Source organism: Cynocephalus volans, chromosome 11 (assembly GCF_027409185.1).
Source record: "Cynocephalus volans isolate mCynVol1 chromosome 11, mCynVol1.pri, whole genome shotgun sequence".
NCBI lineage: Eukaryota > Metazoa > Chordata > Mammalia > Dermoptera > Cynocephalidae > Cynocephalus > Cynocephalus volans.
The window spans coordinates 53543316-53570254 of NC_084470.1; the positions used below are offsets into that span (position 1 = coordinate 53543316).

At 42.4% G+C, this 26939-nt stretch overlaps 2 protein-coding genes across 4 annotated transcripts in view; one reads left to right on the forward strand and one right to left on the reverse strand.

Moving 5' to 3' along the window:
* The window catches only part of SEC22C (SEC22 homolog C, vesicle trafficking protein), a 36932-nt gene extending 20126 nt beyond the window's left edge, over nt 1-16806 (reverse strand). For 2 of the 3 annotated variants that reach the window (XM_063114108.1, XM_063114106.1), the window contains exons 1-2: nt 16700-16806; nt 2755-2963 (exon numbers count right to left, since the gene is read on the reverse strand). In XM_063114108.1, coding sequence (XP_062970178.1) covers nt 2755-2936 — 182 coding nt within the window. In that variant the 5' untranslated portion in view covers nt 2937-2963; nt 16700-16806. Of the gene's footprint in view, nt 1-2754; nt 2964-16380; nt 16457-16699 lie in introns of those variants that run through there. The other variant, XM_063114107.1, reaches the window with a different exon arrangement.
* A 6740-nt stretch (nt 16807-23546) lies between these two features.
* On the forward strand, nt 23547-26417 carry SS18L2 (SS18 like 2). Its single transcript, XM_063115067.1, has 3 exons — nt 23547-23763; nt 24016-24092; nt 25729-26417. The coding sequence occupies exons 1-3, from the start codon at nt 23695-23697 to the stop codon at nt 25814-25816; spliced, it is 234 nt and encodes a 77-aa protein (XP_062971137.1). The 5' UTR covers nt 23547-23694; the 3' UTR covers nt 25817-26417.
* Nucleotides 26418-26939: the final 522 nt, after the last annotated feature.

Below are 26939 nucleotides of genomic sequence, written 5' to 3' on the forward strand. Positions count from 1 at the left end.
TATGTTTGGAGATCGTTGAGCTTCCTGGATCTGAAGATCTGTGATTTTTCCTATACCTGGGAAGTTTTCTGTCACTATTTTGTTGAATATGTTTTCAATGCAATCTCCATTTTCCTCCCCTTCTGGAATACCCATGACTCGGATATTTGAGCACTTAATGTTGTCTGATATCTCTCTCAGATTTTCTTCAATGTCTTTGATTCTTTTTTCTTTCTTTTTGTCTGCTTGTGTTATTTCAAACAGCCCATCTTCAAGTTCAGAGGTTCTCTCTTCAACTTTGACAAGCCTGCTGGTTAAACTCTCCATTGTGTTTTTTATTTCGCTGAATAACTTCTTCAGTTCGGCAAGTTCTGCTATATTTTTTTTCAGGACATTGATTTCCTTGTACATTTCCTCTTTCACGTCCTGTATACTTTTCCTCTTTTCATCATGATGTTTAGCTGAGTTTTCTTGTATCTCATTCAGTTTCCTTAGAATTATCACTCGAAATTCCTTGTCAGTCATTTCAAGGGCTTCTTGTTCTATAGGGTCTAGAGTTTGAGATTTATTAACTTTTGGTGGTGTACTTTCTTGATTTTTTGTATTTCTGGTATCTTTTTTTTGATGTTTATTCATTGTGGCAGATGGTTTCACAGTCCACCGGTTTGAGACTATTGACTAACTAAGATGTTGCTGTGGTTGCCAATTTGGTATGGCTACCTCCGTGACTGCTCAGTTGGCCTCTAGTGTCTTGTGTGTGTGGTTGCCTCAGGTCTTGGGCCTCTCCGGGGAGCCACCTCTCTGGTCAGCTTGGACTCTGCTGGGCTGCTGGATCACGGGGAGGTACCGCAGGGTGTGTGGTCTCTGCTGAGCTTCCACATCCCGTGCAGGACTTCTCCCTGTTCCGTGCGCTCTGGCCCGGACTGTTGGATCATGCAGTGGCGACCCCACAGGGTGTGTGGTTTCTGTCGAGTCTCCGCCTCCGTAGCCGGACCTCTCCCCGCTCTGTGCGCACTGGGCTGGGCTGGGACGTGTCTTCTGCAACCCTCGTCTATCAGCTGGGCCTTCAAGACCCTGCTCAGCACCGCCTCGCCCAGGAAGTCTACCAGGTGTCTGCTAGGCACAGACGACTGGTTGCTCTGGGTGCCTTTGTAGCACTGTGTAGATCTTTCTCAAGACTTATCACCTTCCTCCTGGTATCACGGTTATTTGTGTACTTGTCTTATCTCCCACACCAGAGCATGAGCTCCTCGGGGGAGGAGCCCACAGCACACGGTTCACCTTTGAATCCCCCCCGCACGGACCATAATGGTGAATATTTAATTCAAAATACAAACGAGTGGAACATTTTATATTCCTTTTTCAAAAAACTACTAAGGTACTCAAGATTTAATTCTGAAGTCACAGACTTCTCTTTTCTGTGAAAAATGGCTGTTAACAGAGAAAAGGTTTCCTGTTTGCAATACAGCACAAATTAGTTCATTACAGCATGGGGAGGAAGGGACCATCAAGGAAAGCAGTTTCAGGCACTCAGAGAGAGGAATCACAAATGTGGGCAGATGCAGCTGAGCTTTTGCTCCTGAGCAGACACAGCCTCACCACAGGGTGACAGCTAGCTTTGCCTGCCATCTGGCACCCCATTCAGGACACAGCCCTTCTCGCCTGACACCACCACCTAGCCTGGTGTCGGGCCTGGATTTTTCCTTTTGTTTTTATGTTTCTGACACTGAATTCCTCTAAAAGGACCCCAACTTATCAGACCAACTAAAAATTTACTATTCAAGGAGAGCAAAAGGGACTTGATAAGTAAAGGCCTAAATTTTACATCTAGAAAACACAGATGTAAAATCTATGACAAGCCATTTTGATATTTTAAAACCTGCCTTGCCCCTGATCCTTCCACAGTGTGACTGGCCTCTTGCTCTAAGTCCTAGAATAAGAAATGGTATAACACACAAGGAGCAGACCTTGGTGCCTGATTGCCTGCATTCAAATCCTGACTCTACCACTTACTAATAGTATAACTTGAATTAAGTCATTTAACCTCAGTTTCCTCCTCTGTAAAACAGGTGTAATATTTACCTACCTCATAAGCTACATAAAGCACAGAATAGTGTCTGGCACATAAAAAGCACTCAATAATATTAGCTATTATTACTATGATTATTGTAACCATTGATTTCTACTTCCACTGGAGCATTTTTCTCAGTGTATTATATCTAGTTATATATTTCTCTTGTTCCCTCATTAAAGTTCCTTGAGAAGAGAGATCTACTATCACTCATTTTTTACTCCTCTGCTCCTGTTGCATAGTAAAAATTTAAAAATTAAAAAGAAAATTAAAAAGCAAAAACTGAAGATAAGAGCTATAAGTGAAGTCTTTTTTCTTATTTTCTTGGCTTTCTCACTCTCATCTTTTTCTTTCCCCAACATTTTAATCTAGCATCTCCTCTTTCCTCACCTTTTTTCCTCCTCTGCATTAAGTGCAGAAAACGACCAAACTAAAGGCAGGAAAATTGGTTGAACCTAGGTATCCAGATGCTCTTGGGCACTCCAATAACACAAGTCAGGAGTTGGAGCAGCAATACTTGAGGTACTGAGGAAATCCACTTCGTCCTTGATTCTGTCGTTCTAAACACATACAACCTGAGACCACCATCTGATGCCAGATCTACTTTTAACACACAGTGTGATCACCATAACATTACCTCAACATGTGGTTAAAAGTAACCCAAATTTTGCTGATGTTCTGAAAAAGTGAATGTACTTGCTTACTATATACGGAAGTCACCACCTTCTGTGGAACCTCGACCTGGGTAGTGGGCCAGCTGCAAGGCTAACGTCTTGAGCCGTCTCCTGCATTCCATAAAATCTTGGGTGTGGTAAAAGTCAGTAGAGGCTGAGAGGGGCAGTCCATCCCTCATCCGTACCACGCAGGCAAAAAAGATCATGGACATGGTCCGCAAGAGAAGTCATGAGGACACCTGAGGAAAGCAAGGTCACCTTGTTACTGAGGGCAATGATGGTGCCAGAGACACCTCACAACCCACTATAATTGCAAATGTTGCTTTTATTATTTCCCTACACTCTACTGCTATGTCACTCCAATTTTCCTCCCTGTCTCTACTTCATGTGTAATCCTCCTTTTCCTTCTCTCTAATGAATCTTTCCCTTTCCAAAATTAAGCCAACTGGGATGAGGGAAAAAGGAACAGAGAAGCAAGGAAGCAAGAGCAGAAGGGCTCAGGAGCAACAGCAGTTAACAGCAGGTAGCAGGACACAGAAGAAAACAGCCCTAAAGGGACCGTAAGCACCTGACACTGAAGCAGCAAGAACTGGGGTCCAGTGATTTCGCATTCCCTTGGTCACCCAGGGAGGCTAAGCAGCTTAGTTGCCATATCCTCATGTGCAGGGAGATGGAGGAGAGTAAAAGGATTCTAAGCACCTAACCTAATGGTGGTGGCAAGGAGAGCAGAAGGCAAAAACAGAACTGAGAAAGCATGTCCTCTTGAATTTCTGCAAATGTTTGGTACAGAGCCAGTCTTCAAAATGATGACTGAGTCCCTGCAGATGGCTAAAGGAAGTCATTTAGCAAATTACATTACAGTCAGATACTAAATATTTGGCCATGGTATATGAGCACCATTAAGAAACAAAAGGAAACAGATCTGAGCCTTCATGGAGACTTTGGCAAATTAGAAAAAGGTGCCTCTTGGGGTGGAAACAGGCCCGCACCAGTTCTAAACCCCATCTGTTAACTCGACAGAACGCCTGTACAGGGCCTAACCTGCACATCTCTAAGCAGCTGCCCTGTAACTAGGGATTAGTGGTGTGGCCATGACAGCTTTAATGGGTCTTTCCATACGTGCACACATTGTTTCACACATACTGTCTGTCAGGTCCTCTACTTGATAGGAAGCTAACAGGTGTACCAGTGGATCTTTCTTCCAAAGAGCTCCAGGGATGCAAGTTTATTTGATATCTCAATTCTTCGTCATTTTAAAAACAGCAGGCCCCAAGATGCACACTACCTTCACCTCTGTGCCTCGCACACTCTTCGCCTGTGTCTGCAATGCTACTCCTCTAATCTCCCCATATCCAAACCCAAATCAAGGACTGTCTCAATCTTCCCATTACATGAAACCTTCCCAGACTTGCCCAGGTGGAAGTACTTTCTCCCTTTTTATAATTCTTAGAGAACCTCCCTCTTTGCTCTCTATTTCACTGATTTAGCATTTCCACTACTCTAAGTGTAAGTTTTAAGAATAAAGACCATGTCTGGAATGAATGAATGAATGAGTGAATAAGTATTCCCATTGCATACCCGTAGAAACTGCAGTGATAAAAAAACAAAGAAAGGCAAAAAGAAGAACTAGCTTACCAGCCAAAAGACCCCTCACAGTCCATTTTTCCCATCTCCCCACATCTTACACTGGGGAATAAAAATGTGAAAAGCCCCAGGGAAAATATGAGGGTACTTCAAAAGTTCATGGAAAAATAGAATTAAAAGATAATATGAATCGTTCCATGAACTTTTTGAAGTACCCTCATACATCTACACAAAAGCTACTAAGTTCCCAGCACCACTGGCAGTGCCAGGCCAACTGCCATAAGTCACTGTGGGCTGTACACCAGTCGCTTGGCTAATGCTGAGACCTTTAGCACCAGAAAGGGAATCTGGGGACAGGTACACCGAGGTAACTGCACTATCTTCTATACTTTCATGAATGTTTAAAATATTCAATTGAAAAACACTTTTGAAAGAGTTATAGGGCACAAAGCTCTGATAGAGATAAGGGGAGACTACACAATCAATTTGAGACTAGGGAGTAGGGTCTAAACAGCAACTCCAACAAGAACCTTAAACCAAGATATAAAGATACTGCAGTAAAAAAAAGACAATGAATCAATAAGATACCAAGTGAGTCAGAGACAGGACAGAAACACCCCAAAGCAAACTAAGAAAGGTACTTTTTAGGGGTCTGAGTAAATTGAATACTCTTCTAAAGAAAAAGTATGCATTGATTCCAGCTGTCACTCCTAAAACACTCTCTCTAGTACTGTCTTTATGAAGCACCTACTATAGGCCAGGTATTATATTAAATCAATACAAAGAAAAATGACATTTCCAAGTGACAGTAATCATAAGAACCAGTTCTACCACTCTCTAAAGGACCTAAAAATTCCTTCCAGGCTCTCCACTTCATTCATCTTACCCTTTGGTGATCAAACCTGCTTGTCCTCAAACATTAGCTTTCAAGATAAATAAAAATTCTTGTTTTTCAATTCTATTAAGTTACTAGTACTGCAAACTAGTGAAACTTTAATCCATTTTAAAAAATCTTTAAAAATATTTGCAATGCTTAAATGAAGGTGACACTGTGACTGTGTTTATATGTATGTGTGAGTTCGTGTGAATGTACAGGATGGCAGCTGCCTGAGGGGTTGAGGGATTTTACAAGCTGCTATGGAGAGCCTAAGAATGAGACAACACCCTTAACATTTTTTCCCTTTGTGAAAACATACTTTGTATTCCAAAAGATGAAAAAAAATTCATACTAAAAAGGGAGGGGTTTATCTTTATGGAGATTTGATGTTTTTGAATTCAGGTTATGAGCTAATATGTGAGAACCTGTACTTGAATAAGAGATATGACCACTGCTCAAAAAAGAATGAAATTCTGCTTCTGGAAAAAATAGAGTAGAAGTATTTTTCCCTACTCCTCCCACTAAATACAAATAAAAACCCTAGACATTATATATAAAATAAGTATAAGATGATTTTGAAAGGTGGAGAGAAGAAGGTAGACAGGCTAGAGATCTTGGGATCTAAAGAATGACATAGGTGGGTTTTCTTTTCACCTCATATATCCCAGATTTGGTACCGGAGAAGCTAGCAACCCACAAATGCCAATGGGCACAGACCCCCCAAAAAGCCAGAACAACAAACCTGCTCTCTCTAGTCAAATAACTAGAAAAGGTAAAGTCTAGCAAAACAGAAAATTTTAGATAAAACCACTCTACTCCAGCCAAACATGATAGAATATACCGCAGCCACAACACGTCCACCAGCAAAGGCTGAATGAAGAGCCTAGACTTCCACTCCTGTCCTGTGGTAATAAGGTACCTTATCCTCCACCTCCCACTCTGCTGGGGTAGTGTCAAAGAAGGCCAAGTAGGGAGCCACGGGGATTGCAGTGATGTCAACAAAGGCCAGCTAAAACAGAAGATTTAAATAAGATCCACGTCTTATAACATAATACCCAGAATGTCCACACATAATAGCCAAACATAAGAAAACTAAAGATAAAGAAAAAACCATGAAAGCAGCCAGAGAAAAACAGTATCTTACCTACAGGAGGAAAACAATTCAAATGACAGCAAGTTTCTCATAAAAACTATGAAGGCCGGGCAGAGCCCGTGGCGCACTCGGGAGAGTGCGGCGCTGGGAGCGCAGCGACGCTCCCGCCAGGGGTTCGGATCCTATACAGGAATGGCCGGTGCACTCACTGGCTGAGTGCCAGTCACGAAAAAGACACACACACACACACACACACACACACAAAAAAAAAAAACTATGAAGGCCACCAGGAGGTAACACACTTTTCAAGTGCTAAAAAAACTACTAACTCAGAAGTCTGTATTCAGCAAAAATATACTTCAAGAATGAAGGGAAAATCAAAGCATACTTAAATGAAGCAACACTAAAAGAAACTGTGGCTAGCACATCTGCTCTACAAGAATGGCTAAAAGAAATTCTCTAGACAGAAAAGAAATGATAAAAGAAATCTTGGAATATAAGGAAGGAAAACAATAGAAATAATAGAAACATGGTAAAATATAATAGACTATTTTTCTCATGAGTTTTCTAAATTACTTTTGATGATTGAAGCAATAATTATAACATGTCTGATGTGGTTCTCAATGCATGTAAAGGAAATATTTAAGACAATTATAAATGGAGGAGGGTACAAAGATGTAAAAGTACGTAAAATTTTTACATTTCACTTGAAATAGTAAAATGTTGACAACAGGAGACTGTTATAAGTCATGTGTGTGTGTGTATATATATATAAAAGTCATGTGTGTATAAATATGTATACATGTATACACACACAATCACTGAAAAAGCTATACAAAAACATACACTCAAAAACACTATAGATTTAAAAAATGGAATTCTAAAATCAAAACAAAAAACCAAAAAAGATAAAAAATGGAATTCTAAAAGGTGTCCAAATTACCCTCAGGAAGGCAGGAAAAAGAAAACAGAGAAATATAAAAACAGAACAAACAGAAAATAAAAAATAAAAGGGCAGATATGTCTTTATGTTTTTTTATTTATTTAATTTATTTAAATTTTTTAAAAAGATGACCGGTAAGGGGATCTCAACCTTAGCTTGGTGTTGTCAGCACCATGCTCAGCCAGTGAGCCAACTGGCCATCCCTATATAGGATCTGAACCCATGGCCTTGGTGTTATCAGTACCACACTCTCCCAAGTGAGCCATGGGCTGGCCCTAGGGCAGACATGTCTTTATATATTAGTAATTATATTAAATACAAATGGTCTAAATGTACAATTAAAGACAGATTAACAGAGTGGATAAAAGACAATTCAATTATATAATGTCCACACGAAATTCACTTTGACTATAACAATATAGGTAGGTTGAAAGTAAATGGATGAAAAAAATATAGCATGCAAACATTAATCAAAACAAAGCAAGAGTTGGGCTGGCTGATTAGCTCACTTGGGAGAGTGCGGTGCTTGTAAAACCAAGGTCAAGGGTCTAGAGCTCCTTACCAGCCAGCCACCAAAAAGAGAAAGAAAGAAAAAGAAAGGAAGAAAGGAAAGAAGAAGGAAAAAAGGAAAGAAAGAATTATGCTAATATCAAATAAAATACTCTTCAGAGCAAAGAAAATTTCCAGGGACAGAGAAGGATACTACATAATGATAAAAGAATAAATCCACAAAGAAGACATAATAATCCTAAATGTGTATGCATCAAACAACACAGATGGAAATGTGAAGCAAAAACTGATAAAGTGAAAGCAGAAACAGACAAATCCACAGTTATAGTTGGAGACTTCAACACTCCTCCATCAAAAATTGATAGAACTAAACAGAAAATCAGCAAACATATAGAAAATTCAACACTGTCAACTAAAGAATATAATCAACATTTAGAAAATACTCCACCCCAAAACAGCAGAATTCCTTCCAAGCACTTGTAAAACATATAACAAGACAGACTATATCGTGGGCTATAAAACAAAACTCAACAAATTAAGAAGAATTCAGTATTTGTTCTGTGACCACATGTAATCAAACTAGAAATTAACAAAAGAAAGGTAATAAAAACCCCCAAACACTTGAAAATTAAATATACACTTTAAAATAATCCATGGGTCAATAAGGAAGCCTCAAGGAAATAAAAAAATACATTGAACTGGATGAAAATATAACATATCAAAATTGTGGCGCACAACTGAAGCAGTACTGATGAAAATTTACAGCACAAAATGCTTACAGAGAAAAGGAGAACAACCTCAAAACAATAATTTAAGCTCACACATCAAGAAATTAGAAAAAGAAGAATAAAATAAACCCAAAGCAGGCAAAAGGAAGGAAATAATAGAGCAGAAGTTAATGAAATTGAAAACAGAAAAACAATAGAGAAAATCAAAGAGAAAAAAAGCTGGTCCTTTGAAAATATCAATAAAATTGACAAACCTCTACCAAAACTGACAGAGAAAAAAATTAGAAAAGACACAAATTACCAATGTCAGGAATAAAACAGAAGATATCACTACAGACACTAAAGATATCAAAAGAATAAAAGGGGAATACTACTAGGAACTCTACACACATAAATCTGACCATTTAAAAAAAATTTTAACATTTACTTGTACATTTTTGTGGGGTACAATGTATTATTTTAATACATGCATATAATACCCAATGATTCACTTAGGGTAGATAGCATAGTTTTGTACCCATTATCTACCACTCTTCCTCCCCTTCACCCCCTTTCTCTCCCAGCCTCTGGTAACCATTATTCTACTCTCTACTCCTATGAGAACCACTTTTTAAAAATTTTAAATTCCATATATGAATGAAATCATGTGGTATATGTCTTTCTGCACTTGACTTACTTCACTTAACATGATCGTTTCTGGTTCTGCCCATGCTGCTGCAAATGATAGGATATCAATTCTTTTTATAGCTGAATAGTATTCAATTGTGCATAATTATATCATAGTTTTGTTATCCACTCATCTGATGATGGACATTTAGGTTGATTACACCTCTTGACTATCATGAATAGGGTTGCAATGAACATGGGCATGCAGGTGTCTTTCTGATGTATTTATTTCATTTCCTTTGGGCCTATACCCAGTAGTGGGATAGCTAAGTTGTAAGATAGATCTATTTTTAGTTCTCTGAGGAACCCCCATACTGTTTCCCACAATGGCTGTAGCAATTTACATTCCCACCAACAATGCATCAATTTATATTTCCCTTTTCTCTGCATCCTCTCCAGCATTTGTTATTTTCTGTTTTGCTGATAGTAGCCATTCTAACTGGGGTGAGATGATATCACATTGTGGTTTTAATTTGCATTTCCCTGATGACTACTGATGTTGAGCATTTTTTCCTGTGCTCATTGGCCATTTGTATATCTTCTTTTGACAGATGTCTGCTCAGGTCCTTTGCCCATTTTTAAATTAGGTTATTTGTTTTGTGCTGTTGGGTAGTTTGAGTTCCTTACACATTCTGGACATTAGCCCCTTGTCTGATGTGTGGTTTGCAAACACTTTCTCCTATTCTGTAGATTGTCTCTTTACTTTGTTGATAGTGTCCCTTGCTGTGCAGAAGCTTTTTAGTTGATATAGTCCCATTTGTGTATTTTTGCTTTAGTTAAGCAAACTACCACAGTTCACACAATATTAAATAGTTTTTAAAAACCTACAATTAAACTTCCTATTAAAAATTTTAAATTTACAATTTAAAAACTCCTGTGAAGGAAATCTCCAGGCTCGTATAGTTTCATTGGAGAATTCTACCACGCTTTAAAGAAAGAATGAACACCAATTCTGCACACATCTCTTCCAAAAAATAGAAGAGTGAACAATTCCAAAATGATTTTATGAATCTAATATTATCCTGATACCAAAACCAAGAAAATAGAAAAAGAAGAAAACTATAAACTCATATATATCATTAACTTACATGCAAAAATCCTTAACAAAATAATAACAAATAGAATTCAGCAATATAATAAAAAAAATTAGACACAAGGATCAAGCGAAATTTATTTCAGCTTACAAAGTTGGCTTAATATCCTAAAATCAATCAATATAACCCATCATATCAACAGGCTAAAAAGGAAAGTTACATAATCCTATCAACTGATGCAGAAAAGGCATTTGACAAAATTCAATACCCGTTCATAATAAAAACTCTCAGGAAAATAGGAATAGACGGTAGGGCTGGTGGTTAGCTCAGCTGGTTAGAGCACAGTGTTATAACACCAAGGTCAAGGGTTCAGATTCCCATACTGGCCAGCTACCAAAAAAAAAAAAAAAAAAGGAGTAGAGGGGAACTTCCTCAACTTCATTAAGAGCATCTACAAAAAGCCTACAGCTAACATCATAATTAATGTTGCAAGACTGAATGCTTTACCTCTAAAATGAGGAATAAGGCAAGGATGTCCACTCTCACCACTGCTATTCAACACAGTACTGGAAGTTCTACGCAGTGCAATAAGGCAACAAACAGAAATAAAAAGGCATATAGATTGGACAAGAAGAAATAAAACTGGTCCGGGTCAGCGGTGGCTCACTCGGGAGAGTGTGGTGCTGATAACACCAAGGCCATGGGTTCAGATCCCTATACAGGGATGGCCGGTTAGCTCACTTGTGAGAGCATGGTGCTGACAACCCCAAGTCAAGGGTTAAGATCCCCTTACTGGTCATCTTTTTTTTTTTTTTTTTGTCTTTTTTGTGACCGGCTGGACTGCGCTCAGCCAGTGAGCCAGTGAGCACACCGGCCATTCCTATATAGGATCCAAAACTGCGGCGGGAGCGCTGCTGCACTCCCAGCGCCGCACTCTCCCGAGTGCACCACGGGGTCGGCCCCTTACTGGTCATCTTTAAAAAAAAAAAAAAAAAATAGAAATAAAACTGGTCCTATTTGTGGACAATATAATTGTCTGTGTGGAAAAAAATCCCTAGGAGCCTACCAAAAAAACCCCTCCTAGAACTAATAACTGAGTTCAACAAGGCCAAAGAATGCAAGATCATCATACAAAAATCAATCATGTGTGGAGTATACTTACATTTATAAAGGAAATATATTTCACAGGGCCCATTTTGCAAAGCCCTGCATTTTCAGGTTTAGCCTAACTTCTTAAAGGTACATATAGAAATGTTAACCTTGCAAAAGACAGGAAACTTTCCCCAGGCTAAAAGTCTCTGTTGTAAGATAAAGAATTGTAACACAGCAAGGTTGCTGGCTCAAGGATAGACAAGTTACTTGATTGATATGTAAAGATACTGGGAAATTGCTGTAGGGAAAAACAGTGTTTGCTAAGATCAAGCTTTTGTTGGTGGATCAACTTAACCTTTTGCAAATTGCATTATGGAATGTCACTTTGCTTGTTAGCAGCATCTACTGTTAAACTATTACCCCACCTATGTTCTTTTTCTGTAACGTCCTGGTCTGGAAAACAAACGTGGGGCGAGAACCCCAATTCATGGTTAATTTCCCAAGGAAGGAAAGCCTCACTCTTGAGGGTTCTGGAAGATTAACCCCTTCAGGGTCTCTCACTGCTCAGAAGAGATGGGCTTTGAGTAATCCTTTTTGTGGCTCCATCACCCAGGGGAAGAGGGGTGACAAATCAGTGGGAGATAAAGCAACAGTCATATTTAAATATACTAGCAATGAACACATGGAAACCAAAACTAAAATATATAATTTCATTTACAATCACTCCAAAAAACAATCTCAAGAAAGATATAATTTTTTAAATGAAATACTTAAATGAGGTATAAATCTAACAAAACAGGCATAGGACTTGTATGCTTGAAAACTATAAAATACTGCTGAAGGAAATCAAAGTCCTAAATAAACGGGGCGATATATCATGATTATGGACTGGAAGATTCAACACAGAAAAATGTCAGTTCTCCACCAGACTGATATACAGGTTTAATGCAATTCCTATAAAAACATCAAGGCTGGCTAGCTAGCTCACTTGGGAGAGCATGGTACTAATAACACCAAGGTCAAGGGTTTGGATGCTGGTACTGGCCAGCTGACCATAAAAAAAAAAAAAAAAAAATCAGCAAGATAGTTTATAGATATAGAGAAGATTATTCTAAAATGTACATGGAAAGGCAAAGAAACTAAAATACATAAAGCAATTTTGAAAAAGAATAAAGTGTGAGAATAAATCCTATTCTATTTTAGAACTTATTATATAGATACAGTAATCAAGATCATGTGGAACTGTCAAAGGAACAGACATAGATCAATGGAACAGAATATGGAGAATCCCAAAATACACCTACACAAGCACATCCAACTGGTTTTGGACAAAGTGCAGAAACAACTCAATGCAGGAAGGATAGCCTTTTCAACAAACGGTGCTGGAGCACACACACACAAAATCTTGACCTAGACCTCGCACCTTACATAATAATTAACTCAAAATGTATCGGCCCCATGCACAAGGAGGTGCATCCCCCAAACTTCGAGGGTGGGGCGAGGAGGGAACACCCATGGGCGAGGATTCGGTGGCGCCAACCACGGAGGCTACAAGGATGTCGGCGCCGGGTATGGAAGTTACGGTTACGGAGGCAACTGGGTGACAGCAGGCAGCAGTCAGCTCTGCACAACGGAGGACATTCTGGGAATGCCAGTGGTGGCGGTGGGGGCGGTAGTGGCTCCTCAGGCTATGGTTCCTCCTATCAAGGTGACAACTACAACTCCGCGGTGCCACCAACACACGCCAGGAAGCAGCAGCCACGCAGGGGCCAGCAGAAGCCCTCCTAGGACTCGGGCTATACCACTCCCACCAAGGCCACCAGCAATCGCACAACCAAAGCCAGCACAGCAATCGCGGCCCCCACAGGGTGAGCGAAAGGCTATAATCATGGACAAGGCACCTGCTCCTCCACTCCAACCCCTACAGCTCCTCGGGGGCGGGGACGGGGGCGGCTCCAGCTCCAACTACCATAAAACAAAGATTCGACTGCAATAGCGGAGGCCACAGCAGCAGGAACAGGCGGGTCGTCCTACAGCCTAGCGTCACGTAGGGCGACAGCAAGAGATTCTGGGGGCGGCTCCTCATACCAAGGCAAACAAGGAGGCTACTCATCACAGTTCAACTACAACTCCGGTCTGGCCAGAATGACAGCAGCCCTCCAGCTCCTACCCGGTCCTCACTGGGTGGCTATGTAGAAACGGAGACCACAGCATCAACTACCAGCACAGATAAAACCCCCTGGGGGATGAAGACTCCTACCTCCTGCACTTACTCCTCCCCACCGGAAGATTCAGTTTTACACACCAGTTAACAAGTCAGCGGTCCCTCCAGGCACCTCCCTCACCTCCCTCCTGGCCCACGTGGCCGTGTTGTGAGGTGCAGGAAGTCACTCCATGACCAGTCCTGTAACCCATATTTAGCAGTGTTTGAGACTCCATGTATTCAATGTTTTATTAATTTTCAATGCTTTGTTAGTTGTCATTACAACTTCGCCTGACTAGAGTTTTTGAATTCTTGCAGTTCAGTGTCCCTCTGTCTATTTACAATTGCTGTTAGTGTTAAACACAGTTTGTCTTTAAATAGTTATGGGAGGGATACGTCATCTGTTCATGCTTTTGAGAAGCGAGTTAAACGAACTTTCTGTATCTTAATGCTTTAGTGTTTGTTTTATAAGTGAAGATTTTGTTTCAAAAACCAGGGGTAAAGAGTGGGGTTTTCTTTATATGTCCGCGTCATTCAGAAAGTACATCTGAATTAAGCTGAATGTAGACAAATAAAGAAAAAGAAAACTGAAAAAAAAAAAAAAGTATCATGGATTTACATGTAAAAAGTAAAACTATAAAACTGGAAGAAAACATAGAAAAAATCTTCAGGACCTATAGCTTGGTAAAGGGTTCTTAGACATGACACCAAAAGCATATGCCATAAAGAAAATTCAGTAAACTGGACTACATCAAAATTGAAAACTTTTTCTCTGCAAAAGCCCATGTGAAGAGATGGTGGGGAGGAGAGGAACGGGTGTAAGAAGGGATAGCAAAAGGGAGACCTTTGTGGTGATAGAATAATTCTGTATCTTGATTGTGGTGGTACCACATACCATAAAATGGCATAGTACTGTATACACTCTTTATACTAGTGTCAATTTCCTGGAGTTGATATTGTACTACAGTTATGTAAGATGTAACCAATAGGGGAAACCAGGTGAAGGGTACATGAGACCTATTTGTACTATCTACGCAACTTCCTGTGACTAAATTATCTTAAAAGAAAAACTGAAAAAAAAAAAAATTACCTTACAGTCTTCATGTACAACTTACTTAAATTATGCTCATATTTCTTTTTTATGTTTAAATGTCATTTAAAAATATCTCCTCCAGTAGAACAATAATCTTGTCTGCTAATTAACTGTAGTTCTGATGATTTATGTATGAATGCTGAAGGGCATGTTTTATAGTGAACAGCTCTGTAACTAAATGACATTTCCAAACTGGTAGGTACTATAATCTTAGGGCTCATTAAAATAAAGCTGCTCAAAGAGACTAGCATTCAATTTAAAACAGGAAAGCAGTGGTATGAATATGGAAAATTATGCCACAATTACAGAAAAAAATACCATCAACTCCATGAGAATAAAAGTAGGCTCAGAGTGCTCACCCAGAGATACACTGGTCTTTCAAGTGTTACCAGCTCCTTCTACAGGTCAGTGGACCTTTTAAACTAGCATCATGCCTGGCACATATTAGGAAGCACTCAATAGAAACTGCTAGGCAAATGAATGAATGATCTAAGGGCTGCCTTATTTTTGTTCACTGAAACAAGAAATGTAGGTTTGCAGATCCCTTGCCATAATTCTGATCTATATTTTGAACACTCTTCCACAACAAATCTCTACTTAGAAAAAGAGAAAGGTTCACATAGGTGAAATTTTTTAAAGGAGAAAGTGAAGTAGTAATCAAATACACAACATCCATGTTACTAGGTTTTATACAAATATATTTTAATCTGCCTCCCCCATTTCCTAAATCCTCTTCCTAGCTCATGTCATAGACCATCCCTATTCTACCAGCAAAGACTTTCTGTCTATGCTGGAGGCCACCCTTATTTCCATGGTTTTTTCCCCCCTTTTCAACCATCACCCTCCTCCATACCCTACCACATGCACGGGGCAGGGGAGACAGACAGACAAAAAAACAGGCCTTGCCAAATAAAAATTTAAACAAGCAAATTTCATTGGGCACACAAACATTCAAACACAAGTGTTCACCATAAGGCATATAGCCCACTCCTCAAATACACAACTGAGTTGCGTCACCCCTACTGGATTCAGCTTTAGCCATAGGACTTGAAAACTGGTTACCAAATTTGGAGATCTTACAGGCTCTGAGTTGCTTGGGGAGGGGGTGAGAAGGAAGGTAGAGATCAACTTTGTCAGTCGTTATGAGCTGAGAGGACTAGGGAACTGAACTTAATAGGAACTAATATTACATGCCAGGCACAGTGCTAGGAACTTTTATGTTAATAATGTTATTAAACGCTCATAACTTTCTATGAGGTAGGCACAATCTACACTGGACAGGTGAGAAAACTGCAGATCCAAGGCTCAAAAGGTACAGCCAGGACTCAGACCCAAACTTCCTTACTTGCAGTATTTGAAAGCTTATGATCTTTCTGCCACATCCTGCTTCTAAACACTATTGCACCTATTTAATTCTATTTAGCAACGTTAAACCACTTCCAATTGTTTCCCTTTTCACTTTAACTAGAATTAGCTTTACCAGGATCAACTCTTCCCTTTGTAAAATTTAATGGTTTACCCTATCCATTGGTTCTGAGCTGTACTTTTTTTCTGACCATGTCACAGATCTCACCAATTACTTTCCCCCACCGAGAATATTCTTTCGTGGCTTTAATTTCTACAAATCTAATAATTCCCCCGAGTGCTTCATCCTTCTGGCTGTAAGAGGTGTAAGTGTGAACCTGTAATGGACAGAACACCTGTAATAGAATATCCTACAACCAATGGTCGGAAAAGGTGATCTAGTGTACCCAGTATCTGGTAAACCAAGTCTTATAATATCTTACAATAAGGGAAGTTTGCTATTAAAATTAAACAATACTCTGACGTGACCTTCGTGGGTAAAGGAAACAATCTTCCTCTCTTATCTTGGGCACTCCCCGTCTCTAGCCACCGGGGGCAGCTCAGCTGTCAGTCGAGGGTTACTGCAGGCGCGCGCCTTGGGTCGTCCCGGGGTCTGGGGAGCAGACGGCAGGATAAAGGGGACAGAGGACTCCGGGAAGCCCCACGAAGCCTCAAGGGTCTAGGCCCGGCCAGAGGGCGGGGCGGGCTCGGGGCCGCCTCCACCTCCGCGCCCGCCCTCCGCCACACCCGACCCCTCCTGCTGTCGGCTAAGGGGGCGCTGCACCCGCCACCGCTGGCCAGCCCTCACCTCGCCCCAACGGCGGCCTTCGGGAGTTGGCACCCGCCAGCCGCTTCGCCAGCCGCCCTGCCGCGCCTCCCGCCGCCTCCGAGGCAACCTCAGCCAACCCGACAGATCCGTCTCTGGTCACCAGAAGCCCGAGCGCAGGTAGGCGATGATGCGCGTGCGCGAGCCTTGAGACCGCATTCGCTGCTGCTTAGCAACCCCTGCAATCCAACCAATCCTGGCGCGCCTCCACAGCCCGGTCCCGGCCAGGTCGTGAATGAAGTAGTTCTTAAAGGGTCGCGACCCAAATGCAGAGGGGGCGTGACTGGGCCGCTAGCGCGCGTCGCAACTTTCTTCCACCGCCGGGCTCTCACTTCGCGGGTTTGAGGCCCAAGCCTGTAATTCTTATGTCCGGAGTTGCGAGGAGGCTTTGTGGACTAAGCTCGATTCCTGCCGAGGTAGCGGACAGGGTTGACTTCTGGAGGAGGGAAGGCTCCGCGTAATGGAGCGACACCCCCGGGGCGTGGGTTCCGCGGTCCGCGCGGTAGGGAGGGAGGCCTGAGATAGGCAAACCAAAGAGCACTGCCTACTGCCTGGATGGGGTGCCAAAGTCCGACCCTAGAGGGACGCGCCCCAGGCTGGGGACAGAGGCACCCCACAAATGGATGGCCAGCAGGAGAGAGACTGGGTAACAGAATTCGTCCATTTATTCTTTCAACGAGTATTGAGCACCTCCTGTGTGCCAGGAACTGTGGACACAGCGAGGAACTCCAAACACTAAAACTAAGCTAAGAGAGGAGAGCAGAGTGAAAGCCCCCATCAAACAATTGAACACTGTGTAAATACAAACTGCTTCTGAGAGGAGCAGAGTTGTTAAGAGAATTTAAAGGAGCTTCTAAGCTCCACAAGCCTGGACTTGTGGGTCTTAGGAGGCTTCCCTGAGAACGTGACACTGGCTGAGTAGCAGGTGACTAAGCAAAGGCGAGAGAGGAAGTGTGTTTCAGATGGAGGGATCATGGTATAAAGAACTCTGTGTGGAAGTCAGCAGGGCTCCTATGAGGGAGGAAAAGAAACCCAGAGAGGGAAAAATGGTGAGTTAGTGTTTAATGGGTACAGAATTTCAGTGGGAGAAGATGAAAAAGTTCTGGAAATAGATGGTGGTGATTGGCGTGGTCCACGCCATGGCAGAGTCCTGAAAGGAATAGCTTGGGCTGCCCTCTCCGAGTTGGCAAGGCCGCCGGAGGGAGAGCTGCTGGCAGGACTGCGGCTACGAGCACTTGCTAGGATCTCTGCCTTGGCATAGTGGTACTGCTTTTACTCTCTCTTTTGATGTTTTGGTCAGCGTGGCAGTTTCCTGAGTTTCCAAAAGATGCAGAAAATGACACACAAACAGTTGTCATAAAATTAGATAGTCCCACCAAAGATCTGGGAGGATTGAACAATTCCAAATTGTCCCTTTTGAGTCAATTAATTATGCCAACAGATGTTTCAAAAACATTGGTCACGATTAATCATGAACAATTGCCTTTATCAGAGAAATTAATAAATAAAAGAAGTCTCCATTCTCTTCCCACCATCTGGGTAGATGGTTACAAGGGATATAAAATGGGGAAAGGAAAATTTTGGTATCCCCCTAGGAGACGTCCAAAATATGATCTAAGTTGGCAAACATCATTTACTGGAGATTGTATTAATGGCAAGAGAATGGTTGGCATTAATGAGAAATTATATGATTGGGACAAATTAAGTATATGGGAACGAAACTGTAGAACCCCCTTTACTTGGTGTAGTCCAGTTTTAATAAATCATTAAAAATCAGGTATTGGGATAAAAATATATTCTGTAAAATTATTAAACCTGCAAAATTAGATCTTAAAAGAATAAGAGAGTACACCTAGTTTTGTGAGGGATGGTGCTGTGCACAAGGACACTTTAACATTTAGTTCAAGATTACAGGGCCACAGCCAATGCATATCCTTAAAATGTGCATGATAATGCTACTCAAATATCCACTGTTCTTTTTCCATATGAACAGTAGGTTCATTTACATTTAAGACAAAATAGCTGCCACCCTGTTAATAGGGTGGATATTAACCACAGCTTGCTAACAGAAAAAGGTCACAAGATAACTTCAAGACAATGAAGGGATGGTTCGGATCTTATAACCTGATTCCAGGAAAAAGAAGCACGAGTTGATCACCTGAGACATGAGTTGATCACCTGAGACATGCTGACGAAAGGAAAGGACTGGCTGACCTCTAAAAAAGTTTCCTCCCTGCTTTTTGGACTATTGATTTAAGCTTGCTGATACAATAAAAACAGGACCCAAAACCCCCTGCAGAGAAAAATCTAAATAAAAGGCATTGTCTCATGCTCTACTGGGCTCCAGCTGCAACACGCGGACAGCCTGCAGAGAGAGAACGTGCATGTTGATGCATTGAGGTCTCTGTCTGTGTTTGTTATTTTCGCTGACCCTCCCTCTCCCTTTTTGGGTACCCACCCCTCGCTGAAGCTGGACTTTGGCAGGTGATGGTTGCACAACAATATGAATGAACTAAATGCCACAGAAATGTACACTTAAAAATGGCTGAAATGATAAAATTTACCTTGTATATATTTTACCACATACAAAAAAAAGAAAAGAAACCCAGAGTTTAGAGAGTGGAAGAGTAGAGTGACAGCCACCGGAGAGAATAGAAGGGGCCAGATTATATAGAATCTTATAGGTTATAGTGGAAAGTTTAGGACAGTGGAAAACTAATCAAATTTGCTTTTTGTAAAAATCACTTTGACTGCTAAAGTTAAGATCAAAATAGAGAAGGCACAAATGAGCTGTTGTGAGACTGGCCGGGAAGCCAATGCGGTCTTTTGGGAAAAAGAGGATGTGGCTGGAGAGTGGACCGGGGCGATGGTGAAGAGGAAGATGACTGGGCAGACTGCAGAGAAATGTAGGAGCAAAATCAGCAGGACTTGGTGATAACCTGGATGTGAAGAGGTGATGAAGTAGCCTCGGGGATGATGCCACTGTTCAGGCCTTGGATGAATGGATGGATGGTGGATGGTGGAGTGATTCACAGATATGGGGAACACTAAAAGAGGATCTGATTTGGGAGGGAAGATTGATCACTAGTTCCATTTTAGACAAGTTGAATTTGAGGCACTTCTGAGACTCTGGGACTTGCACCAATGGTCTGCCAGGTTCTCCAGCCTTTGGCCTCGGACTGAGAGTTACCATCAGCTTCCCTGGTTCTGAGACCAAGTCCAAGACAGGGTGGACTTAGACTGAGCAACACCACCAGCTTCCCTGGTTCTCCAGCTTGCAGACAGTCTACCTTGGGACTTCTCAGCCCCCATAATCACGTGAGCCAATTACTCTAATAAATCCCCTCTCATATATCTATATCTATCTATATATCTATATGGATATACAGATATAGATATCGTGTTGATTCTGTCTCTCTGGAGAACCCTTGAAGTCAGTTTTCCTCTTTGAGCATCAGTCGCCTTTTGGATAATGCAGATGTCAACACAAGTTGAATATACAGGTTGCAGTTCAAGGTAGAGGTATGGGCTGGACATAGACTTTTGAAAGTCATCACCACATGGGTGGAAATTGAAGCAGGGATTAGGTTACCAGAGAAAAATTAGACGATGAAAACAGAAGAGAGTTGTGGTAAAGTCCGACATGGGCCTCCAAGCATCACCACCTCCTGGTATTCATGCCCTTGTGTACTCCCTTCCCACACTGAGTCAGAGATGGCCTGTGCTGCAAATAATAATAAGAGTAGGTCATAACAGCTAGGAAGAAGGAGAAAAAACAGGAGATTGAGGGTTGGTAAAGGAGATGAAACCCCTATACTATATGTGCTAGGTAAGAGGCTAGAATTCCCTTTCAAAGTACATTCCTACTCTTAACTGTTCTTCCACCACGGTCACCAAAGACAAGGCTGTGGCCTAGACTGGAGGAGAAAAATTGGTGCTACAGCTATAAAATCCTGAAACTCTCAAATGTGAAGCCTTGGACTCTCAAAAGCTGTAATGTAAATGTTTTAGAATAGGGACTTCCATGCTTTGACTCGGTGTGACCCTGGCACCACAGTGGATTGGGCAACAGGGCATGACATAATGACTGAAGTCCTAGCCATCTCCAACCATTGGTCACTTTGGCTCCAGAGTCACTTTTCTCATCCAGGCCTCTCCATGTCTTCACTCCCAGGGTCACACCCTGGACCTCTGCATCACCACAGAAGAGCTCCACCTCGGAAGTTATAAATGCAGACACCTGATCTCTGACCTGTCCTTCAGCTCTTCTCTGAATTCCTCCCACTGTTCTCTGGCCTGCAGAAACCTCTAATCCAGTTGTCTCTCTACTTTGTTCTGTTTATCTGCTTCCTCCAGCCTTCACTTCCTTCCCCCTCAGCTGAGAGTCCAGGGTCCATCACTTCCACCATATTCTTCCCAATATGCTTAAATCCCCTGTACAATTATCCTTCTGTCACACCTACCTGGCAGCATTCCAATCCTGGAAGAATCCAACCATCTGTCTTCTCCGAATCTGCTCCTGGGCTGTAAGTGCTGCTGGATAAAATCTCACAACCACACAGATCAGTGCTATGTACATTGCCAGCCTCAACCAGGTCCTCAACACCATCCAACAGTCCTATGTTTGCCAAGTTAGCTGGCACTCACATTCTCCCCAACACCAACTTCCAAATCTCCTGTATGCTCCCGAGATCTTCCACCTTTCAACTCTGCCCCCCTTGATCTCCCAGTAGCCTTGTTCACTGAAGAAAGAGCAACCATTAAAGTGATGTCCCTCAGCTCCCAACAACTCCTTTCCCTCCACTGCCACCTTTCCCTACTCTCCTTTACAGCCAAACCTCTTAGAAAAATGGTCTATGCCTGAACACTCCATTGCTTCACCTTTCCCATCATTTTTCAGTCCCCTGCAATTCTGATTTCTGCCTCACTGCATTACTGAAACTGCCCTCATCAAGGACATCAAAGATCTAGTCTTTATCTTGCTTGACCTTTCAACAGCATTTGTCATTGCTACCCTATCTCTCCTTCTCAGTCACTCTTTTTTCTTTAAATTTTATGACCCTACATTCTCTGGTTTTCCACTTCCTATACCTCTATTCTCTTTCTCCTCTCAGCCTCCTAGCAGCTTCTTTTCCTCTGCCATGAGGGAAACCACCACACTCTCCTTGGGCAGTCTTATTCACTACATGGTTCCAATCAGTTCCCACAAGTGATGTTTCTCAAAGCTTATCTCCAGCCCAGCTCTTGTCCCTGAGTTCCATACCCAAATAGCCATCCATGAACTTCAACATCTCTGTTTGACATCACCTCAAACTGTACATTTCCACAACTGAATTTATCACCCTCTCTTCCAGTCCAGCTTCTTTCCCACTGTTCCCAACCTCCATAAGTGGCATCACCACTCTCTCAGTTGCCCAAGCTAGAATTCTGGAAGTCATCCCTAATTGCCCCTACCATTTCCTTCCCCATTCAATCACTAAGGCCTGTCAAATCTACTCCTAATGTTTTTCAAATGCACACTTATTTCACTGCTCCCACTATTTCTGGCCTGCATGCCTGTAGCAGACTTCTCACTGTTGTTTTTGCTTCTTATCTAGCTGTCCTCCTTAACTTTTACCATATTACAGGCAGGAATACTCTAAAATGCATCTCTGACTTCATCACTCTTCTACCTAAAACCATCCATGGCTCCCATTGCTCTTAGGAGAGTCCAGACTCTGGACACCTGTCACCTGCTTAACCTCCACTTCTTCCTACTGAGACATCTCTTCTCCTGGAGGGCTTTCCCTGAATGCTGAACCACTTGTCTAAACAGGGATAGGGTTAAGTAGGACTAAGCAACGCCCACATCCTGCTCCTGATGGTTCCTCCTCTGCTCATTCTTTTGTTTTCCTTGGGGAAATTTCCTGGGGAGGGAGCCTGATGTGGGGTTAACAGTGTGGGCTCGGGAACCAGGAAGCCCTGAGTCCTGCCCTAGTTCAGGCATGTTACTTGTATCAGAGCCACAACCCAGACACATGAAGCTCTAGGAAGCTCCCCTTTTGAGGAGTGCAGGCTCCCAGGATCTCCCTCCTAAATAAAGTGGCCACTGCTCACTCTGTGCTGCAAGGAAAATAACTTCGTTGCCATGTCCGCCATGGATGGGCTAGAAGACTACAACCACTTCAGAGTTGTAGTGGTCGCCAGGAGTAACCATGGGGCCCAGGAGGGTAGACCTAGATTCTTCCTTGCATCTTGCAGTAAACTACCTTTGCAGTATGGTGCATAGACAGTACGGGATAGTAGTTAAGAGTGAGGGTTCTAAAGCCAGACTACAAGTGTTCAGATACTGCCTTTGCCCTTAGTAGCTATGGGACCTTCAGCAAGTTACTTAACCTCTGTTTCCTCATCTATAAAATGGAGAAAATACTAGGGCTTTTTAGGGGTGTAAACCTAATAAGCTCGGCACTTTCGTGAGTTTCTCCCTCAGCAAAGAACAAAGCTAACACCAGTGTTTTCGTGGCCCTGCGGGGTTTGGCCCGGCAGGAGACAATACCCAGGGTTCACTCTCCGGACGCAAGCCCGGAGACACCAAACTGATGTCAAAAGTCAGGAATTCTGCGTGACACCGGGCAAACTGCTCCTGCAAAGAAACTGACTATACACAGTCTGAAACTCAAGGAGCTAGCACTAGGCCCGGCCCCTCCCTCCAGGTTCACTTTCCAGAATGCGCAAGCGCAAAGGGTACGCAAACCGCCTCGGACCTTTAGGGGCGGGGCCCGAGGAAGGCTCTGAGAATGGCTCTTTCGCGTCCAATCGCAGATGACGTCCCTCGCGTTGCCGTAGGCGGGAAGATCCGGTCAGTGTTGAGAGCGTAGACCCCACTGCTCTTGGGACCTTGTGGCCGCCGTAGTGCGTCTGAGGCAGCTGGCTGGCTACGGTCTGGATGCACCGTGGTCCGCGATTCCTGAGGCGGAGTTCGGACCAGGCTCCTCGGGATGTCAGTGGCCTTCGTTCCGGACTGGCTGAAGGGCAAAGCGGAAGTCAATCAAGAGACTATCCAGCGGGTGAGCATCAACGCGGGCGAGGGGAGTCGGGATCCCGAGGGGCTGCGGAGTGTGGGAGCTTCTTGGAATGAGCGGCATCCCAGCTGACTTGCAGTCTGCGAAGGGTGTTGACCTGCTGGGGTATGGAGTAAGATGGGAACAAAGTGAACAAAGTCGCCGGGACAGGACAGCCCGGCACGGGCGGGAAGGAGGTTGCAGTCTTCCCTGCCGTCCTGACGTCGCACTGCACTGATCCTTTCTCTGATCTTTCAGCTCCTGGAGGAGAATGACCAGCTGATCCGCTGTATTGTGGAGTATCAAAACAAGGGCCGGGCGAACGAGTGCGTCCAGTAAGTGCCTCCCCTCCCGTCCCTGACCCTTGAGTGGAGGGGAGGTCAGATGTGGTAATGGAGCAGCTGTCTTGAACTAAAAGTCTTGGGTGTTTGATCGCAGATGAGATGTGTTTTACATTTGAGGAAAGAGAGGCTCAAAGAGATTATCTACCCAAGACCATGCAGCCAGTACATTGTGGAGCCTGGAGTCAGATGTGGCTCCGTCTTCAGAACTTGAATTATTCTCGATGCAAAACCTCCTTCACATGAAGCCATGCCAGCTGATGACAACAAGGATGGGGAGGGGAGAACACGGAAAATAGGCTCAGGAAATGAGAGTAAAGACCCCTTTGTCATCATGGGTCCCTGCCTCATCCTTTTTCTGTTAAGTGTGGTGATCTGACCATTTGAGAGTGCTAAGCTCCTTCCCATTTCTAACTTGCAGTCACCTACAATTCCTCACTGAATACCTCAATGGAATAGTAGAGATTTCCATTTTGGGCTAAGTCTTTACATTTGACTCTGGCATTTGGTGATTTGCTTTTTTAAAATTTATATTAGACACTTTCTCGTTTTTCTATATGGAAAATGGTTGCAAAATATTTTGTTTGGTACAGTGATTCTCAACCCAAGGGTAAAAAAGTTATCAAAATCTCGTAGTGGGTTTTTTTTCCACATTGCACAGGCCAAGCTTCCTGAGCCCTGGTCCGATTTATCTTCCTGGATGGGGAGCTCTACCTCCTGATTGAGAATCACTGCTGTAGTAAGCACACATTTATCATGGAAGTGTCTTGTCCCTTCCTGAAGTTTGTTCAAAAAATACTGTACTACTGAGTACCAAGCGCCATTTCAGGTACTGGATCAGCAGCAAAACAGTGGCTCTGCTCTCATGGAGCTGATATTCTAGACTCTAGAATTTGGAGAGAGGAAATATATAAGTAAGCACATAATAATAAGTGCTTCAATTACAAATAAAACAGGATAAGTGGGGGGAGGGGTGCTTATCCTGGGTACAGACAATCTCTGATAAGGTGATATTTGAGTAGAGACCTGAGGTGAGAGAGCCAGGTATGCAGATAAGAAAGGCAGAGAGAGCATCAGGTGGAAAAACCCCCTGGCAGGAGTGTGCTGGATATCTTCAAGTCACAGCAAAGAGGCCACTATGGCCAGAACTCAGTGAGCAAAGGGAAAATCACTGGAGATGAGATCAGAGAGGTAGCTAGAGGCCCAAATCATGTAGGGCCTTGTAGGTCAAAAGAAGGGTTCAGCTTTAGTTTGAATGAGATGGGAGCCTTTGGAGGGTTTTAAACAGGAAGTATAACATAAGGTATGGACTTAATTTGTACAAGGATCACTTTTGTACAAGACTGCTGTGTGGAGAATAAAGTAGAGGTGCAAAGATAGATCAGGGAGACTAGTTGGGAGACTACTGTAATAGTTCAAGCAAGAAGTGACAGTGGCTTGGCCTAGAGCTGTGGAAGTGATGTGAGAATGAGTAACATTTTCCTTGAATATGTTAAACAAAAAGGTTGATAACACTGAATCGTCCAATTGATGGATGAGCCATTCCACTAGAGTGGGTAAACTCTTTTCCAATTTTTTGTTCATGGTCAATAAAAACAAGCCTCTAATTTTTACCCGTTTTTCACCATAGGTACCAGCATGTGTTACATAGAAATCTCATTTATTTGGCTACCATCGCAGATGCCAGCCCAACCAGTACTTCAAAACCAATGAAATAATCTTCCAGTTGGCTGTTGTGAGGAGTAATTGAATGTAATACATTTCCTATGAAATGGAGACAGGATCTTTACCAACTCAACTGCTGAAAACATGAATGAAACCTCTGTGGCTCTTTTAAAAACATGAGAATGTGAAGAAAGCCACTAACTTAACTGTATTCTCAGTGTAAATATTTATTTAATAATTAAGCAGATCCCTCAAAAAGTTGACCCCAGGTGTTCTCTTTCCTGAAATGGGAGCAAGTTTGGATAACAATAATGTCATGGGCATCTTCAAGCCTACTTTTTAGTTTCAACCTGAAGAGGAAACCAAGTAGGTGTTGGGCAAACAGCAGGAATTGGTGAGACTCACAACTGACACCTTGCCAAATGGACATGTAACTGTGTGCTCCCTCCTACCAAGTTTGTGGTCCCCCAACTGCTCTTTTCAGGATGCTTTGAGACAAAGCTTGGTTTTCTGCAAAAGACTGATATGAGGGTTAGAAGTTTTCATGTAATAACTGTTCCATTTGGTTTTCCAGAAAAACTGTAAGAACTTAACTGTAAGGTATGTAACAACAATACCATTATTATTGCCAATAAAATTAATAGTGATTCTTAATTATCTAATATCATCTGATAATAGATGATGTTCACTTTTCTTCAATTATCACAGAATGTCTTTTTGTTGATTGGTCTGAATTGGGATCCAAACGATGCACACATTGCACCGTGTTGATGTCCCTTTAAGTAGCTTTAAAAATACTTAATAGTAGAGCCTGATGCTGATATTGCAAAGGGCCAGGGTTCAATTCCCCTTGTACTGGCCAGCTACCAAAAAAAAAAAAAAAAGGATTAAAAATACTTAATAGTTCCCCCTCTTTTCTTTGCCATTTGTTGAAAAAACTAGGTCCTCTGCTCTAGAACTTCTCATGTTCTGATTCATCCACTTGTGTCCTAGTAGTGTCTTTAAATATGTCCCATTGTGCTATGGGTCACATTTGTCCCCCAGAAGTTCATGTAATAGAAACTCGATCCCCATTGCAACAGTGTTATGAGGGTGGGAAATCTGATTATGGCATTTGAGAGGTGAGTGGATCGTAAGGACTGTGTCATCATGAATGAATTAATCCATTCATGAAGG

What these genes read in the sequence shown, in the direction of transcription:
- SS18L2 (XM_063115067.1), top strand. Translation starts at nt 23,695, where the DNA reads ATGTCAGTGGCCTTCGTTCCGGACTGGCTGAAGGGCAAAGCGGAAGTC. An exon ending in ATCAAGAGACTATCCAGCGG is followed by an intron (nt 23,764 to 24,015) that starts GTGAGCATCAAC and finishes CTGATCTTTCAG; the next exon opens with CTCCTGGAGGAGAATGACCA. An exon ending in CGGGCGAACGAGTGCGTCCA is followed by an intron (nt 24,093 to 25,728) that starts GTAAGTGCCTCC and finishes TTTTCACCATAG; the next exon opens with GTACCAGCATGTGTTACATA.